At 40.9% G+C, this 18948-nt stretch overlaps 1 protein-coding gene across 3 annotated transcripts in view; it reads left to right on the forward strand.

Moving 5' to 3' along the window:
- The window catches only part of Dcaf17 (DDB1 and CUL4 associated factor 17), a 29191-nt gene that overhangs the window by 5965 nt on the left and 4278 nt on the right, over nucleotides 1-18948 (forward strand). For 2 of the 3 annotated variants that reach the window (XM_076569637.1, XM_076569638.1), the window contains exons 4-12: nucleotides 1522-1658; nucleotides 3032-3110; nucleotides 6009-6098; nucleotides 9178-9282; nucleotides 9577-9682; nucleotides 12363-12505; nucleotides 15296-15405; nucleotides 17655-17742; nucleotides 18449-18532. In XM_076569637.1, the coding sequence (XP_076425752.1) occupies nucleotides 1522-1658; nucleotides 3032-3110; nucleotides 6009-6098; nucleotides 9178-9282; nucleotides 9577-9682; nucleotides 12363-12505; nucleotides 15296-15405; nucleotides 17655-17742; nucleotides 18449-18532 (942 nt within the window). The remainder of the gene's footprint in view (nucleotides 1-1521; nucleotides 1659-3031; nucleotides 3111-6008; nucleotides 6099-9177; nucleotides 9283-9576; nucleotides 9683-12362; nucleotides 12506-15295; nucleotides 15406-17654; nucleotides 17743-18448; nucleotides 18533-18948) is intronic. The other variant, XR_013050507.1, reaches the window with a different exon arrangement.

Below are 18948 nucleotides of genomic sequence, written 5' to 3' on the forward strand. Positions count from 1 at the left end.
TTTTCTTCCTCTGTAATTGAAAGCTGAGAATAATTGTGCCTTAAACAATTTAAAGCCTTTTAATCTATTTTCTTGAGGGGGGATTAGAGAGATGATGGGTTTCTTAATTGAGAAAGTTTGAATATACCAATTCAAACACCCAAAATATAGAGCAGTCCTGGAAAAATAAAGTTAGCCTAATTCTTATTCTCATTCCATAAACATTTCGATGATTTTGTTTTTATTTGTGGTGACATAAGATTTTCTATGAAGAACTCAAAGGAACACTGTATTGTTAATATATGGATGCAAAACTACTTTTAAATTAGTACTCTCTTGTTTTGTTTCTGAGATAATGTATGAAATGCCATTTTTGGCTTAAGAAAATAGTTCGAATCCATACTATGTACGTGTTCCAAATGTCTCTGCTGGACCAAGTAGGGTAGTAGATATTTGTAAACTTGAAGGTCTACATGGGATGCTACATAAGGCGTTGTAGTATAAAAGCATGCATGGTGTTGCCCGAATACAACATTACCATGTCAGCGTGAATGTAAGCGGACCAGTTCACAGTCTGCACTACACGCGGTCTGCCTAAGAAACAGCAAAAATAAATCAAACCTAGCAAACTAAAAGCAAACGGCTGTTTCCCTGGAATTTGAGAGGTTGCAGCCTCCTCTTTTCTGTTGGTGTTTTACCCAAGCAGATGCCACATGAATTTCAGCTTCTCGATTCATCACTCTACCGAGGGAAGATGACCACGTTTGCTCCTCTTGCCCTTCTGCCTCAGACCTGGACGTTGTCAAAACAGTGACTCCTGCGAGCTCAGTGGTCACTGTTGTCAGAGCAGCAGCATTGCTAATGCTCCTGTTGCTGTTGGCTAAGTCTGGGGGATACCTGTAAGTGATGCTGAGTGAGCTCGGCCAGACGCTGTGTGAATGCTTTATGCTCATTTGTGTATATAAATGAATAAACTCATTTAATAAGTTCCAAAGACGAACGAGACGGCTCAGTGGCTGTAAAGGCACCTGCTTCCCAGGGATGTAAGCCTGACACCCTGAGTTTGATACTCAGAACCCACAGGAAGGCAGAAGGACAGACAGCTGATGATGGTGGCCCACACCTTTAATCCCGGCACCCAGGAGGCAGAGGCAAGTGGAACCCCGAGTCTGAGGCCATTGTGGTCTATAGAGCGGGTTCCAGGACAGTTTGAGCTACCCAGAGAAACCTTGTCTCAGAGAAACAAGGGAAAGGAGAAAGTCGTCCACGTGGTAGTCCTCTGACCTGCACATGTACACTGTGGCTTGTGTACCCATATGCACACAATAATGATGATAAGTTTTAAAAGCATTAAAAAATAAATAATGGTTAAAGTGACAACCCACAGTCTAGTCTTCCCTTGCCTTCTTCCTGTGTGCAGTTAGTAACTCTCTGGTTGACTTATTTGAACTGGTAACTAGCCATTTTCTTTGGACACAGTACTGCAGATTGTTCATAGCCAAGCAGTTTGTTTTTATACCTCTTTTTTATTTTTTTTTTCAGGGAGAAATATTTCCTAACCCATCAGATTATAAGACCTCACTCATAGCTCTGACTGCTCACAATTGGCTGCTTCGTATATCAGCAACTACAGGGGAAATCCTGGAGAAAATATACCTTGCTTCCTATTGCAAGTTCAGGTATCCACTGTGAGATTGTTCGAGTTGTTTTGAGACCTGTGGCCCAGGAAATCTTAGGCGCCTCTTCAGTTCTGCCCTCTGTCCCAGTTTTTCCCGAGTATTTTAGGATCCCGGACTCTGAACTAACTCTTTTTGTCCCTTTGCTTTGTTCTGTTTGAAGATCTGAGGCTAGTGAACTACACTATTTACTTTGTGTTCCTAATAAGTAATTATCCTATACACAGTAGTTAGAGGTAGATGACTGATGAGTTCTCCATTCTAGTATAATCCAAGAAATGCAGTTTTAACGACTAGTTTATAATTAGATGTAAATTAGAATGACTGTGAGTATGGAATTTGTAAAAGTAATATCTTTAATATTTTTTGTACCTCCCATTTAAAATTGGGAATGGCGCATGCCTTTAATCCCAGCACTAGGGAGGCAGAGCCAGACAGATCTCTGTGAGTTCAAGGCCAGCCTGGTCTACAGAGCGAGATTCAGGACAGGCACCAAAACTACATGGAGAAACCCTGTTTCGAAAAACCAAAAAAAAAAAAAAAAAAAAGAAAGAAAGAAAAGAAAGAAAGAAACCGTTTTTAACTGGAATGGCAGCAGATGCTCTTAATCTCCCAATACTTAGAAGGCTGAGCCAGGAAGATCAGACTTTCAAAATTATCCACAGTGACGTATCAAGTTCAAAAACTGCCTGGATTACATGAGGCTTTTCTCAAAAAAAATTTTTTTTAATTAGAAGAGAATTATTTAAGAAAATAATACAGAGAAACCCTGTATTGAAAAAAAAAAACTAAAATTTATGTTTTAAGTAGCAGTTGTATCTATATAAGGATCTAGAGGAAATTATTAAAGCTGTTTGTTTTTAAAATAGATTAACTTGGGCTGGAGACATGGCTCAGAGGTTAAGAGCACTGACTGCTCTTCCAGAGGTCCCGAGTTCAATTCCCAGCAACCACATGGTGGCTCACAACCATCTGTAACGAGATCTGATGCCCTCTTCTGGCCTGCAGTCATACATGCTGTATACATAATAAATAAATAAATCAAAAAATAAAATAAAATAAAATAGATTAACTTGCTTTTATAATTTAAATTATATTTAAAGAAAACATGAAGTACCAAGCCAACATGGTAATTTATGCCTGCCATCTCAGCAGGAGAGATACCCAGCTACTGCAGGCAGGTCAGACAGCAGGTTCAAGGTCAGCCTGGGCTTCCTAAAGAGTCCTAAGCCAGATTTTATCACCCCCCCAAAAAATGTAAAATAAAAATAGGTAGGTAAGTAAATAAAGTCTAGTGTTTTGATTTTACATATATATATATATATACACATACATATAACATTCAATCACTAAATGCGTGTGTGTTCTTTCCAAAGGTACTTGAGCTGGGACACTCCTCAAGAGGTCATTGCGGTCAAGTCAGCTCAGAACAAAGGCTCAGCAGGGGCCCGTCAGGTCTGCAGCCCTTGTTAAAGCTCCCACAGGGCCTTCGGGATTGAAGATTGCTGTTTACATTGGAAGATAATTTTCCTCCCAAAGCAGACCATTCAAATGGGTGTCTCTCTGTTTTATTTCTGTTTTTTTGAGGGCACTGGGAATTGAACCTAGGGCCTCATGCATGCTGGTCAAGGGCTCTAGTGCTGAACTACATCCCTCAGCTGTTCTCTTTGAAGAATCACCTAGAATTGGTCAGGCATGGTGGTGCAAGCCCTTAATCTCAGCAGAGGCATGAGGATCTCTGAGTTCCAGGCCAGCCAGGGCTACAGGGTGAGACCCTGTTCTTCCCCCCCCACCCCCAAAAAAGCATCACCCAGAATTTACTAGACCTTTATAAAGCCTAGATCTATCAGGAAACTTATTTCTGTTGGTAACTGATAAGGAAATACTTAGAAAATATTTATTGAGCATTTTTATGAAATACAGTTTTGTTTTTTTTTCTCATAGGGGTTTTCTGTTCTTAGGACAGAATATATATACATAACAACTCCAATAAGAAGAGTTATTTTCTGTTTGCTTTTGGCAAGATCTGTATTTGAATTCCTCCTTGTATTTAATGTAAAGCATAGCCTTCTAAAAAAATTCCTGTAACCTTAACTGTCAGGTAATTTACTTAGAATTCTAGGGTGCCTTTTTGTGGGCAGTGTTTTGTTTTGTTGTTGTTGTTGTTGTTGTTGTTGAGAGAGTCTGACTGTGCAGCTTAGTCTGTCTTCAAACAGATCCTCCTGCCTCAGCCTGCCAAGTGCTGGGATTGCCAGTGTGTGCTCCCGTACCTGGTTTAGAACCTTTGAACAAATTAAATAGTTCCTCTGCTTTCACCTTATTTAAACAAGCACATCAGGTGTCCCTTACCAATGTCAGCGCGTTCCTTCACACTCGGCTTTCATTCCTCTCTTTCCTGCCTTCTCTGGCTTTGTGTGCCCCACTGAACCAAATAAGCTACTGATTAACTTTTAAATTCATCTAAAAATTTTTCATGGGCGGTGGTGGCACACCTTAATCCCAGCACTTGGGAGGCAGAGGCAGGCGGATCTCTGTGAGTTCGAGGCCAACCTGGTCTACAAAGTGAGTTCCAGGAAAGGCACAAAGCTACACAGAGAAACCCTGTCTCAAAAAAAAAAACCAAAGAAAAAAATTTTTTTTCATTACACTAATTTATTTCTATGTGTAATGTAATGTTTATATATACTTCCATGTCGCAGCGCACAGGTAGAGGAGGGCAGAGGACAGCTTGCAGGGGTCAGTTCTCTTCTACCCTTTGAGTTCCAGGGATTAAACCCCTCACCACTGAGCCTTTACCCAGATCTAAACTTAATTTTTTTTTTTTTTTTTTTTTTTTTGGTTTTTTGAGACAAGGTTTCTCTGTGTAGTTTTGGTGCCTATTCTGGATCTTACTCTATAGACCAGGCTGACTTTGAACTCTCAGAGATCTGCCTGGCTCTGCCTCCCAAGTGCTGGGTTGTTTAAAGGCGTGTGCCACCACCGCCCCGGCTCTAAACTTACTTTTTGTTTTTTTTTAAAGATTTATTTATTTATGACGCATACAGCATGTTTGCCTGCAGGCCAGAAGAGAGTGCCAGATCTCATTACAGATGGTTGTGAGCCACCATGTGGTTGCTGGGAATTGAACTCAGGACCTCTGGAAGAGCAGTCAGTGCTCTTAACCTCTGAGCTATTTCTCCAGCCCCTAAACTTACTTTTAATGATGGTTATTTATAAATATTTCCTATATCTTGTCCAGTCATATTAATAGCATAACTACATACCTTTCGTTGGAGTCTCCTTGGCCTTTGAGGTGGCTGGCCTGAGAGAGGGTTACTGTCTGTTGCTGCTTTTCATATTCATTGTGTAGCTCTCTGCTCTGGTAAAGGAAAATTCATAAAAGTTAAATACTATAACAAAGTAACACAGCATTTCATGAGAATTCTAGAAGCACCTGGTCTAATATGCCTCTGAGAATTTAAACACCAGAAGAACCAGGACTTCAGTCTAACTCTGCACAGTATTGTGGATTGAGGTTTTTATTTATCACCTGATATTATTAAAAGTCTCGTAAGCATTTCTGCATTTGAGACCATGTTCCCACAATATATAAATACACCTGCCTTTAGGTTTTAGGAACAAAGATCTTAGTAAAAGTGTGTTTCTTTGAAAGGGAAGGTTTCTGGGCTTTAAACATCACACTCTGTTTCTGTGTTTCTTTGTGCTTTAACTTTTATTTCCCGTGTTGATTGATAGTGTTGGTGCTCAAACCCTATTTCTGCTCAAGCAGAAGTCGCTGTGATGGGGCTGACAGCTGTCCTGTCCCTAAATTGAAGATACTCCCTTGAATTCTGTACTAGAGAAGTAAATAGATTATTTTGCATATCGTAATGGAAATAATTGTTGGGAACTTGTTTTCCAAGATAAAGGAACTCTCTTCTCCAAGTTGATAGATCATTCAAGCCTTTATTGATGTATTGTTTGTCTTCAGTACAGTCATGTCAATACAAGTACTTTCAGTAATACGACCATGGTCACACCATGCTCTTTGTTAGGCTCATTGTTAGAACCCCAGTTTACAATACAAATCCACAAGATCGTAATGGTAAGAAATGCTTATGTTATGTTTCCTTTTGTAGAGTTTTATGTTTATGTACTTGCATGTGTGAGGAGCTGGAGGATTAGTGAACATTGTAAGTGTTTGCTTTATTGGTGAAATAACTTCTCCTTCTAAATAGATGGATAGTCTCAACTCATGAAAACTTTTGTAAACTTGAAATTATACAAGGACAGAGGGATATTTGGAATTTGTGAAGATAATTGTCTTCCGAAGTACTTTGGAGAGCTCCCTATAATTTTATTCTTTTCTTCTAGGCAGGCACTCAGCAGCCTGGTTTGTTGTACCTTGCAGTATTCCGGGTTCTGCCCTTTTCCCTTGTAGGGATTCTGGAGATCAACAAAAAGGTAAGAAAACTAACGTCTTCCTTCTTTTTTTTTTAGTGCAGGATCTCACTATGTAGCCCTAGATAACCTGGAACTCACTATGTGTAGACCAGGCTAGCTTTGAGCTCAGAGATCCACCAGCTTTTGCCTCCCAAGTGCTTGAATTAAAGGAATGCAGCACCACACTGCAATTACTTAAGTGCAATATTTTATTGACAATTAAGTGTAATATCTTCATTTATTTATTAGATGTTTTGAATGGGAATGTTCTATCTATGAAATGTTTACTGATCTATCTTTTTGCATATCAAAATGTAAACATTTGACTAGGGAAGAAGCCTAAACTTCCTGCATGTTTTTATGCCTCTCAGATGGTTAGTGTTATTAGTGCTGGAAACCTGTAGTCATTTACAAACTGCTATTTTATAAAATATGAAATGCCTAAAGAATTTTTTTCAAAGGGAATAATATGTCAAAGCCTATTAAAATGATCATGAAGCTTCAACAAAATGTCTCATTTTTAATTACAAGGTAAAGGTCTAAAACTTGCTTTATAATATATAAACAAGACTTGTAATGGAATACATGAATTTTCTAACTCACGCAGTTTGGGGTTTTATTGTGTTCCCATTTGTCATGATTTGTGGAATACATGGGAGGAAAGAAGAGCCAAATTTCAACTGAGTAAGAGTCTACTTTCTTTTTAAAAGTTTTTACTTTGTGGAAAGTTATCTTGGGAATTCTGCTAGTGTTTAAACACTGAAAATATTGTAGGAGTCAAGATCTTGAGAATCTATTAGTATTCACTAGCAATCAATATAAATCTATTTAAATATTTCCTATTATGTAAGCATATACTAAATTGCATAAGCTAAAGAATAATATTAGCCGGGCGGTGGTGGCGTACGCCTTTAATCCCTGCACTCGAGAGGCAGAGCCAGGCGGATCTCTGTGAGTTCGAGGCCAGCCTGGACTACCAAGTGAGTCCCAGGAAAGGCGCAGAGCTACACAGAGAAACCCTGTCTCGAAAAACCAAAAAAAAAAAAAAAAAGAATAATATTAGTTATCACTTATAGTTTATTTTGCACTAGTCACTTTTAAGTATTTTAAGACTTTGTGACAGTGTATTCTATTAGAAGTTGAGCAGTTATTTACTAATTTAAAAGTGTTTGAATTATCCAAGTACTTCTTTTCAAAGGGTGAAACCAGGAGGAGGGAACTGAAAAGCTAAGAGCTACCCAGCTCAAAGCAAACCATAATTATCTTTCTAAGAAAATGACAAAAGCCCAGCTTGTCACTTCATTGTTTTCCTTATGCTTGTGGATTAAGTAATTGTATGTGTATTACATTCTGCGGCAGGAACACACAAAAAGACTAGCAAAGTCAAAGTTGTTCCTGCTTATTTTTAATGTATCCAGTGTAATCACGTGAGGGATTTGGTCTTGATTATTGTAACTGCACATCTTTCTCTTATTATATGTATTAAAATTATACAGGGGTGAGGCTCTTGAGCAGCTTATTACCATGGTACATCTTCACTGAATAATCTTCCTTGAATAAAAGTCAAAACAGATTTTTAGTTCCTCTATACTGCATTTAGTACTATAAATATTTGCCTACCTTGCTTTTTGTTGAATATAAATGAGGCACAGAATTGTGTCCTTTCTCAGAGCTGTAGAGAAAGTCATCATAAGATTCAAGAATAGAATTTTTAGGGAACAATAAGCCAAACATTACTCTCGATAAATGTCTGTAGGGGTTTGATCTTTATGGTTTTGCTTTTTAAGCAGTTGAGAAATCAACCCTTGATAGAAATTAAACAACATAATAGTGACAAGCATCTGGAGTTGGGAACTAGGGAAATAACTTGGTAGGTAAGAGTACTTGCTATGTAATCATAAGAGCGTGAGTTTAGATGCCCAGCACCCACATAAAGTCCAGGCCTGGCCATGTGTGCAACTCTAACACCGCACAGGAGAGGTTTCCCAGGGCTTGCTGGGCAGCTAGCCTAACTGTGACAGTGGAAAGCTCTGGATTCAGTGAGAGAGAGCCTGTCTGGAGGGGATAAAATGGGGAGTTGTAGAACAGGACACCCAGTGTCATGCTCTTGTGCTGCACACAGGAGCGTGGGCTTATGTCCCTGCACACACGCCCGCACTGTACCCACAGCACACAAACGCACATGGATCCACATGCCCGCACTGTACCCACAGCACACAAACGCACATGCATCCACACACCCGCACTGTACCCACACACAGCACACAAACGCTCATGGATCCACACGCCTGCACTGTACCCACAGCACACAAACGCACATGGATCCACACGCCTGCACTGTACCCACAGCACACAAACGCACATGGATCCACACGCCCGCACTGTACCCACAGGACACAAACGCTCATGCATCCACACGCATGCACTGTACCCACAGCACACAAACGCTCATGCATCCACACGCATGCACTACCCACAGCACACAAACGCACATGGATCCACACGCCCGCACTGTACCCACAGCACGCAAATGCACATGGATCCACACGCAGGCACTACCCACAGCACACAAACGCTCATGGATCCACACGCCTGCACTGTACCCACAGCACACAAACGCACATGGATCCACAGCTGGCCGTTTCTCTTATAATTACTTTCCAAGTTCCAATCATTTTGCCTTTAAGCATCTATAAATATTTGTCTTTATGAAGAACATCTTAGTGTAAATACTGAGTCTCTATTGGATCTACCTGATAAATACTACTTTAGAATTACATGGCCTTACTGTTTATCACTGTTCCACAGAAAGTCCAGTTTTTAATTACTTGGTATTGACAAAGCCGTACAGCAGATGGATGCTGACACATCATTACTCTGGGCCCTGGGTGCAGCGCCCCTTTGCTGCTCCGGCCTGAGCATCGAGTGGCTGCTGCTTGCCTCTAATAAGACTCTAGCTTGAAGCTGCTGAATTGTAATTGAGTTTTAATGTGAGGCAGCCACGATGACCTGAATATGAGGCAGGAAATGCAAACATTTTGAAGACTCAAAGGAGTGGCCTTTGGGTCTTTCCTAAGGTGACATCTGCCTTTCCCCTTAGGTTTTCACGAATGTCACAGATGCTACGTTGTCACATGGGATACTGATTGTGATGTTCAGCTCAGGACTGGTCAGACTGTACAGCTTCCAAGCCATCATTGAACAGGTAGAGAAAACTACAGTTGGACATTTCACACTCAGTGTGAGGTGTGGACTGAAGTTTTTTGTCATTGTTTGTTTTGTGGTTATTGTTATCGTTTTTGACAAGTCAGGCACTCATACAGTTTTAAATTATAAGTTATTATAAAAATGTGAAAAGATACATAATCTTTGCAAGAGGGATGGGGAGAATAAACAGAAAGGCCCTTGAGTGAAGACATTTCTCCGTCATGTGCATGTAAATTTTATTTTTCCCTAAACAGGCTCTAAAGCCACCGTTTTTGCTTTGTTTTGTTTTTAGTTCATGCAGCAGAAACTTGACTTAGGGTGTGCATGCAGTCAGGGCGGGACCACGGGGACGGTGGGAGAGGCTCCTCTTGGCATCCCCTGTAATGTTAAGATCACAGGTATGGCTGTGTACGGATCTTTTCAACTCAAGAAAGTAAGTGCTCATCTGACTCGCCTGCTCTGAAAGCACACTCTTTCCTCTCTGACTGTACCCTGACTCCCATACAGCATGTGTATCCTTCACTGTTGAGTAAATGTCAGCACAGTTCTGGCCACTGTTCCCTGGAATGGAGGCCTGAGGATACTGAGCCCTTTGTCAAGTTCTTTTACCTTTCTGATCCTTGATTTCCTTGTCTGGAAAATGATAGTTGTGGCGATTCATACTATCCTAGCTTCCTTATAACTTAAGGTTTTTTAATTTTGTTAAGTCTACCCATTTCTAAGGATAGTGTTTTCCAAGGAAATATTAATGCTATGCCCACTAAAGATAGACAGATCCTAGACCTAGGGAGAATAAAAAAGAAAGTTTTACATGATTCTATGAAGACAATTTAAAAAAAAAATTCTGTATTTAACTCACTGAGCCAAGTATGGTATATCCCTAGAATCCCAGCACCTGGGAGGTGGAGGCAGGAGGGTCAGAAGTTAAAGGTCATCCTTGGCTATATAGTGAGTTTGAGGCCAGCCTGAGCTACATCAGACTCTTTCTCAAAAACAAACAAGCAAACAAAAACCACCCCAACTTATTAAATTCAGCAACTTAGTAAAAGCCTTCAATTGAAGGCCAGCCTGAGCTACATGAGATCTTGTCTCAAAAAAAGAAAAAAGATAAAATAATAATGTTCAAAAACATAGTCTTTGAAATTATTTTCTATTATAGAACAATATCATTGAATGGTTTGGGGGTGTCATCTGCCTGAGGGGATTAGCACATTATATAGGGTGTTTGAGTGTCTGTTGCACACTGTGGAGATGACAGCCCTCTGTCCAGATCTCTTCTCAAGCATCCAAGGACAGCCTGATGATTATAGTCCAGTTAAAAGAGCCAATTAGAGAGATGGCATTATCCTAGTATTTTGTTTCTATTCTGAATTCAATAAGAGTCACTCACTATGATGCAGAGAACATTTGCATCTTTTTCTAACCAATAAACACTATGGTTTTTTTAGGTGAAATTTCAAAAGTTTCTCTAATATAACCAGGATAAAACAGGAATTTTTTAAAAATCATCATTTACCATTGTATCATCAACAAATAGTCAAGACACAGAAATGAAAGATGTAAGAAAGGAAAAGAATGTTCTGTTTAGTGGCAAATGGCAGTTATATAAACTATGAAAAGTGCCCGGTATAATCGTTTAAGCTATCCATGAAGTCCAAAATAAGTGTTTTAAAAATGATTCATTTTTAAGTGAATTAGGCAGTTTTATAAAAAAGTTAGCAATACCTCCTAACCTCAGAAATACCTCCTGCATTTAATACAAACATGCTCATAAAGCTCTTTTGAGAATTTTGTATGTCTCCTGTCACTGTTTGGAGCCAGCAGAGGCCAGAGGAGGGTGCTGGATCCCCTGGAACTTGAGCTGTAGATAATTTTGATGAGAGTGCTGGGGGCCGAACCTGAGTTTATTCTCACATGGCATTTGAATCTTTTTCATGGTTTACTGACACAGGCCTTTTGGCTGTTATTATATTTGGATATTAATATTTTTTCTTATTACCTGAAAAGACCTTATTTAAGATATTTCTTTTTAAAAGCTTTTAAGTACTTTAAATATCTTTGATATATCTATACCTATTCTTTGTTTCTCCTCAAAATTGCTTGTAAGCTGCTTTTCCTTGTTTTTCTCCTGTGTACAGCTCTCAGAAGTAAGAAGAACCCTAACAAAGCACACATTTCCATTCTAACATGTAACTCTTACATGAATGATCTGAGAATAACCCCTTGAAGACAAGTGGCTTTATAAACCAGATATTCTCCAGGGAGAAGCACAAATCAGGAGGCCATAGATGAGCAGTCTGACCTATGGCCACCAAAGGAGACTGTGCCCTCCCTGCATCCCTTCTCCTTACAGTGTTTAGAGTGGATCTATTATGTTATAATTAAAACTGTGATCAAAGAAGAAGAGAAAAAAACGCCAACAAAATTGTCTTTGATGTCCATCCCCAAGAGACTGATTTGATATGTCTGTAAAAATGAACTTGTTTGATGATAATACTGGTAGTGATGTCTGCTCTTTAATAAAGTCTCATTGTGGCCTAAATTGGTTGCATTCATTCAGACTGACATTGCTTCTATACAAGAAACTAACACAGGTCAGCTTTTGTAAAATTTGCTGTTATGTATTTGTTAGACTATAATATGGAAGGTCTCCTTGCCTTTGGAAGGTTTAGTAGACCTGATTACGTTCCTCAATTGTTCAGGGAGTTGAAATTGTGGCTAATCCAGAGTCTTACACATAGACCCTCAGGGTGGCTGCAGTTTTTGTGATATATTTACCTCCCTCACTCCCATGATAAGCACCTTCTGCCCTGTTTTTCCCCACATGTAGACCATGTATTCCCACCAGAATACATGCTAGAAAGTTAACTAATAGCTTCACTTTGTTTTCTACCAGCTTTCTGTTCTCTTAGCAACAAACTTCTCTTCTGACTGCATTTTATTCCCTTGAACATAGTAATTTTTCATTAATGAGACTTCATAAAGTATATATATGCACCAAGAAATGTTGAACTTAATGAGTGGTACAAGTCCACCCAAAATGAGAAGCCAATAAATTTCTCTTGCTCATCTTTGCAGACTCACCATCTCCACTCTTTGAAGTTTCATCCCTGGAGAATGCATTTCAGATAGGAGGCCATCCTTGGCACTACATCATCACACCTAATAAGAAGAAACAGAAAGGAGTTTTCCATATTTGTGCCCTAAAAGATAATTCCTTGGTAATTCATGAGTACTCAACTTTTTAATAGTAAATTTATATTAGAAATTTTGATTCTCTACTCCTCTAATAGCACTTTATGCCCAGGAATTACCTTCTCATTTAGACTGTGTCTCTGTGTAGCAGTGGCTGGCCTGGAACTCAGAGATCTTCCTGCCTTGTTACCCCAGTGTTGGGATTAAAGATGTGTGCCATCACACCTGGCATTTGGGGACAATTTAAAATGCAGAGAACATAGGAAATAGTGTTTTGTCAACTAGATTTTTAAAACACGAATTTTTGAACAGTCTTAAAGCACCAAGGATTCTCGTTTTCTGTCTTTCTCCTTCCTTCACCCTCCTCCTCCCTCCCTCTCCCTCCTCCCTCCCTCCCTCTCCTTCCTCCTCCCACTCTCCCCTTCTCCCTCTCAACCTCTCCCTCCCTCCCTTCCCCCCTCCCTTCCTCTCCCTCCCTCCCTCTGTCTCTCCACCCCTCTCCCAGACACTCATGTAACCCAGGCTGACCTCCAGCTCCCTCCTTGGGCAAGCCTGGCCTTGAACGTCTGACACTCCCATCTTTGCCCCCCAAGTGCTGTGACTGTAGTTATGTGTCCCCATACACAGCGAAGGGTTTTGTTCTGACGGTTTTGCTGCAGGCTTCTCATGGAAAACATCTCTCAGATGCTTCCGTGGGAACTGTTGCTAGAATATACTCAGGCCGCCTCTGAAATTGCTGTGGAATGTGTTGTTGATTTTTGAAGCGAGCAGAACCAGATGGAGTTCTGGAGCTCACAGTGTTGGCGCTGAAATGGAGTATTTTCAAGGGTTTCCTCAAGTTGCCTCTGGCACCACAGGAAGAAATGGCTCATGGCAAACAGTAAAAGTTTAACCCATTAAGTTCATCTTAATTTTCTTTCAAAATATGACTCTTTTTCTTGAGTTTCCATTTAATCATTTGAGGTCTGGCATGGCCCGACATGGCTAGGGATACATTTTCCTCCTTGCTTAAATTCTCCCAGGATTCCTTCCCTGTTGATGTGTCACTGGGCCTGCCCAGAGAGCCCCTTTAGGCCCTGACCCATGCTGTGGTTCGCGTCTTTCCTTGTATCGCTGACTCACTGTGGTTTCTATCAGATAAGTTTGCTTTTTAGGAGGTGGATTGAGTTTATTCCACACCCAGGTCTTCAGGACCCTTGTGCAGTCTGTCACTTTCGGCTCCGGTAGCTTTTAGAGTCACAGGTCCCCACCGTCCACCTTGTTGAAGGTCAGCGTAGCCTTGGGTCCTGGTATCTCCTCCTGATGTCATAGGGTCGCTGTGTCTAGTGTCTTCTAGTTTACTTTTGTGAGAACTTTTTCCCTCCATTTTCTCACTTCTTGGTCACAGGTAACAGCCCTGTAGCCCCTCTCCCTCTGTCTCGTTTTTCAGAGGATTTTCCTGCCATCGCAAGCCCTGAGGTGACTGTTCACCTCTCAACCAGGACTCTTCAGCCACCAGTACCTGGAATTCTCTGTCCCTTTGCATCCACTCAGACCTTGTACAATGCATATCCTATACATTTACCATATGTTTTTATGTAAGAACTGATTCAGTGTGTTCTTTCATAAAGAAATAAGTGATCTTTAAGCATACCTATCTCGTACTCTCTAATAACAACAGCATTTGGTCAGGCCTGTATTTCAGCACACTTATAAATGATTGCCAAAACCAGAAGTTAATGGATGCACACTGCTCTTAGTTCCTGGTGCTGCTGGGTAGAAGGTAAAACATGAGTCCACGTGGATCATTTGTCATACATTGCTTATTCCCTACCCCTTTTCCTGAGACAGGATCTTCCTATGTACCACTGGCTGTCCTGGGATTCACTATGTAGACCAGGCTTGAACTCATAGAGCTCTGCCTGCTTTTGCCTCCCAAGTAGGATTAAAGGTGTGCAGCACCACACTTGGCTTTTTTCTTTATTTTAATGTCTAAGAATGCCTACATAGTTTAGAATAAGACTAGTGTTGTCTTAAATGCTCATCAGTGTTAGACTCTTTTCTCAGATATGAGAGTTTAATATTTGACTTAATCAAGGAGATTATGTGACCTGAGTCAGAGACTCTTGCTTTGGTTACGTGTTTATGTGAGTGTACCTACTCTTCTGATTGACAGGAAGCTGTGGATAGGGGTGGGAGGAGGAAGTTGTAGGAATCTGCATGTGTATAGTCATGGAAAGTTCGTGGACTTTGGCGTCAGATCTAGTGTTTAATGGGTTCAAAACAACGGGCAAATGTTTGTTCTCTCTGTGTGTCAGTCTCTTAGCCATAAAATGTGGCTGATATTTGAGGGTTATTAAAATTCAGCGCAGCAGTGACGAAGCATCCCCAGAGCCCCCAACAGCACATGCCTGAGCGAAGGTAGCTTGGGTTACTGTTACCTGAGGTATATTGCATGGCCCAGGGTAAATCTATGGAGTTTTGACTTTATTTATTTATTTTTTTAAAGATCTATTTATTTATTATACAGGCCAGAAGAGGGCACCAGATCTCATTACAGATGGTTGTGAGCCACCCTGTGGTTGCTGGGAATTGAACTCAGGACCTCTGGAAGAGCAGTCGGTTCTCTTAACCTCTGAGCCATCTCTCCAGCCTGAGTTTCTGACTTTCACTGTTCGGAATTTCTCAACTTTGTATGCTCTCATTTGGCCCTCACACAAGTCCCTCTTCAGCTGCTTTATATTGTCTTTCCTGTACCTGTGAGTTACTGAAAGGGTTTGATTTGAAAATTTGTTTACCCTTCTAATCCCTGTCTTATTTTTTTTTTCCAACCTCAGGCAAGAAATGGAATCCAAGAAATGGAGTGTTGTTCACTAGAATCTGACTGGATCTATTTCCACCCCGATGCTTCTGGAAGAATTATACATGTTGGTCCAAATCAAGTCAAGTAAGTAATTTTGTTAGTACTTTAAAATTAAAAGCAATTTTTGTAGCATTTATTGGCATTTTTCATTTTGCTTGTAACCATTGTAATTTTATGAAAAATTTGCTTGTGTGGAGTAGTTCCTGAGAGACTGTTGTCTGTACAATCTGGTTTTATTCTTCAGCTTTCCCATTACTGTCTGTAAGTATTACATACAAGTTCCTTGATAGATGATATGTGAGTGAATGAAGGGAATTAGGGATTATCCTGCCATCATTCAGTTTTGTTTGTTTTTTTTTGTTTTGTTTTGTTTTGTTTTGTTTTTGTTTTTGTTTTTCAAAACAAGGTTTCTCTTTTGTGAAGTTTTGCGCCTTTCCTGGAACTCACTTGGTAGCCCAGGCTGGCCTCGAACTCACAGAGATCCGCCTGCCTCTGCCTCCCAAGTGCTGGGACTAAAGGCATGCGCCGCCGCCGCCGCCGCCGCCGCCGCCGCCGCCGCCACCGCCACCACCACCACCACCACCACCACCCGGCTTGTTTGCTTTGTTTTAAGACAGGCTCTTAGGGGTTTGTTGTGTAGCTCATACTGGCTACAAGTGTCTAGCCCAGCCTGGCCTTGAACTCATAGTCTTTATGCCTCTGTGCCCCAACTTGTGGGATTATAGGAGTGTGCCACACACTTAAATGGATCTTCATGTTCTAAGACTGATGAGAAAGAAAGAAGATAGCTGAACCAGGTGGCACAGGCCTGAAATCCCAACTGCCCAAAAGGCCAAGGCAGGAAGATCGCAAGTTCAAGGCCACCCTGGGCAACTTTGTGAAACTTTATCTCTAAAAAAAGGGGGAGTGGGGAGGAGGTCCTGGAGATATAGTTCATCAGGAGAGCACTTGCCTGTTGTGAGTGAGGTCCTGGTCCAGGCGCCCTCAGAGAAAGGTGGTGATTTGCCTTTGTTCTGAGCTTGTGGACTGGTGTTTGTTTACTGTTCTCTTTCAAGTCGACCTTCTTCCTTCAGATGGTCTTCATTTGGCTTCCTTGACAGTAAACTGTTTTCTCCTCCTTCTCAGCCTTCTTTATTATAATCTTTCATGGTTTTGATCTTCTACCCAGACCTCTGCTAACTGTTACTTAGCCTCAGTGTTTATGTCTTCTCTTCTCACTCAGGATTTTCTTCCTGTTTGATTCTAGGTATTCCCTTGATTTAAAAAACTGGAAGTGTACTCTCCTTCCCCAACCCCACCCCAATTATATACTAAAAACTAGAAGTATACTGTCCTTTCCCAAGCCCACCCTGGTTATATACTAACCCAGACCTCTCATCTGTCTCATGCCAAAAACTTTTTTTTTTTTTTTTTGACAATGTCTATCTATGTTGTAGTGGAACTTACAATGTAGACCAGGCTGGCCTTGAACTCAGAGATTCACCTGCCTCTGCCTCCCTAGTACTGGGATAAAAGACGTGCACCACCAAGCCTGGCTTCTCCCCAGCTCTTAAAAGATAAGCCCCTTTGAATATTACCACTAATTGACTCAGCTATCGGTTGAAAACATTATCTGATTTCTTTGTCATTTTCAATGTGACGTGTCCAGTTATCCCTGCCACTGTGGCTCCTCCTTGCTGTTCTCTTTGCATATGGGACTGTAGAGCTTTGAGAACATGGTGATTTTGAAGCTTTTTAATGATGTGAACAGATTTCTGTGGGTGGGAAGCAAGTTGTCTTATTTTCTCTTGATTAATCAGCTTGACCCATAAGATCATTTATAGTCTGCAAATTCAAATCTTTAAATAGAATCCTAAAAAATTGGTATTGTTGAGTGTGCATTTTACTCTCTTTGAAAAGTTCTGCATTCCAGTTCATTGCTGGTCCTGTCTCAATCACTGTTAGCTCTAGGTGAATTCTTAGCTCTGTAGTCTACAGAAACAACAGTGCCACTGTCTACTCTAAAGTTCGGGGCGAGACACGCAGGACCTGCTGCAGGAGAGTGAGGTTTGCATGGTGGTGTCATTAAACTTGTTGGAAAATGGTTTAGGTCTGAGCAAGCCACTGCATTACCTATTCAGTGGCACTTGTCACACACAGCTGTGATTTTCTGTTTCACAAATAGGAGTGTGAAGACGGTTACGGATTTGGTATAAGACTAGTATTACAGACTAGACAATGGAGGAGAAGTGAGTTGCTGCAGTTTTCATTTGTTGAGTTTCAGTTGAGGTCAGCTTGGGCGGTTTGATGGTGTTTTGCAATCTTGAGTTCTTAGAATTCTTTTTCCTTTTCAGAGTCTTGAAGCTAAGTGAGGTAGAAAATAATAGTTCTCAGCATCAGATCTCTGAGGATTTTGTCATCTGGGCCAATAGAGAAGACAGGGTAAGTCAGAAATATTTTATATCCTTTCTCTAGAACCATCTAGGTAACTTGTAATCTGCATGTTTTCCTGCTAGGCTGCAGACAGGACCACTGTGCAGAATCTGCTCATCTCGTCTGCATGAGGAGCTGTTCTAAGCCCCACTCGCGGAGAAGATTTGAAGACAGTTTGATTATACTGAGTTTATCTTGCCTGTTTCTTTTTTCTTTTCTTTCTTTCTTTTTTTTTTTTGTCTTCAATTTTTTTAAATGATGAATTGTCAATCTTTGGTTCTAAATAGTTGTGCAAACTTAGGGCTAGGTGTGGTGTATATCTTTTAAAACCAGGTACATTGACCGTAGCTGTTGCTTTTCTTTAGTGTATAAGCTGAGACCCTCGAAGAGGGGAGGCTCTGAGAGCAGAGCCACCCTCCGTTTTCTGTGCCGGGTTAAGGCAAAAGTCAGAAGGATGAGTGAAGAGCAAGTCTATAACCTTTAATTAATTAGCTTTTGCCTATTCTAACATTTTATCCATTTAAAACCTTTACTAAAATATTTTCCACTGAGTGAAGGATTGAAAATTATATTGAAATTAAATTTGGAATTTTCTCAGTCAGCTGAAGGATTGTGGGTGTTGGAAAGGACCGGCTGGTTTGACCACATTACTGAGGACTGTTGCCTTTGATTGCCTGTAATGGAGCATGTCCTGATTTTCCTTTCCCCCCGATAGAATGAAAACTTAATCACTGTTACAGCTTCTGGACGTGTGGTGAAAAGAAATTTCAACCTTCTGGATGATGACCCAGAACAAGAGGTATTCTTTAGTCAAAGATCACCATCCAAGCCAGTAGCCATTCCCATGCAATTGAATGCTTCCCGGGCCTGGGGCGGATACTGGAGGAAGGGTCCCTGCAGGTGGGGTGGTATCTGTGGTTTCAGTTGGTGTCACCCCACCTTCTCTTTCCTATTGGAATCTGCTGCACAGTCTGTAGTAAAGTTTCTAGGGCTAAAATCATTTGAAAACGTGATTAGCTTACTGTTTTTGTGAGGTATGCATTCAGTCAATGGCTAGCTCTCGAGATGGTTCTGCAGGTAGGAGCACTTGTGTCCAGGCTGGTGCAGGCTGGATGACCTGAGCTCAACCCTTAGATCCTTCAAGGTAGCAGGAGAGAACTCTCTTCCAAGAGTTGTCCTCTGACCTCCACATGCATGTGCACACACACGCACACA

This window comes from Peromyscus maniculatus, chromosome 4, assembly GCF_049852395.1.
Source record: "Peromyscus maniculatus bairdii isolate BWxNUB_F1_BW_parent chromosome 4, HU_Pman_BW_mat_3.1, whole genome shotgun sequence".
In the NCBI taxonomy this organism is placed as follows: domain Eukaryota; kingdom Metazoa; phylum Chordata; class Mammalia; order Rodentia; family Cricetidae; genus Peromyscus; species Peromyscus maniculatus.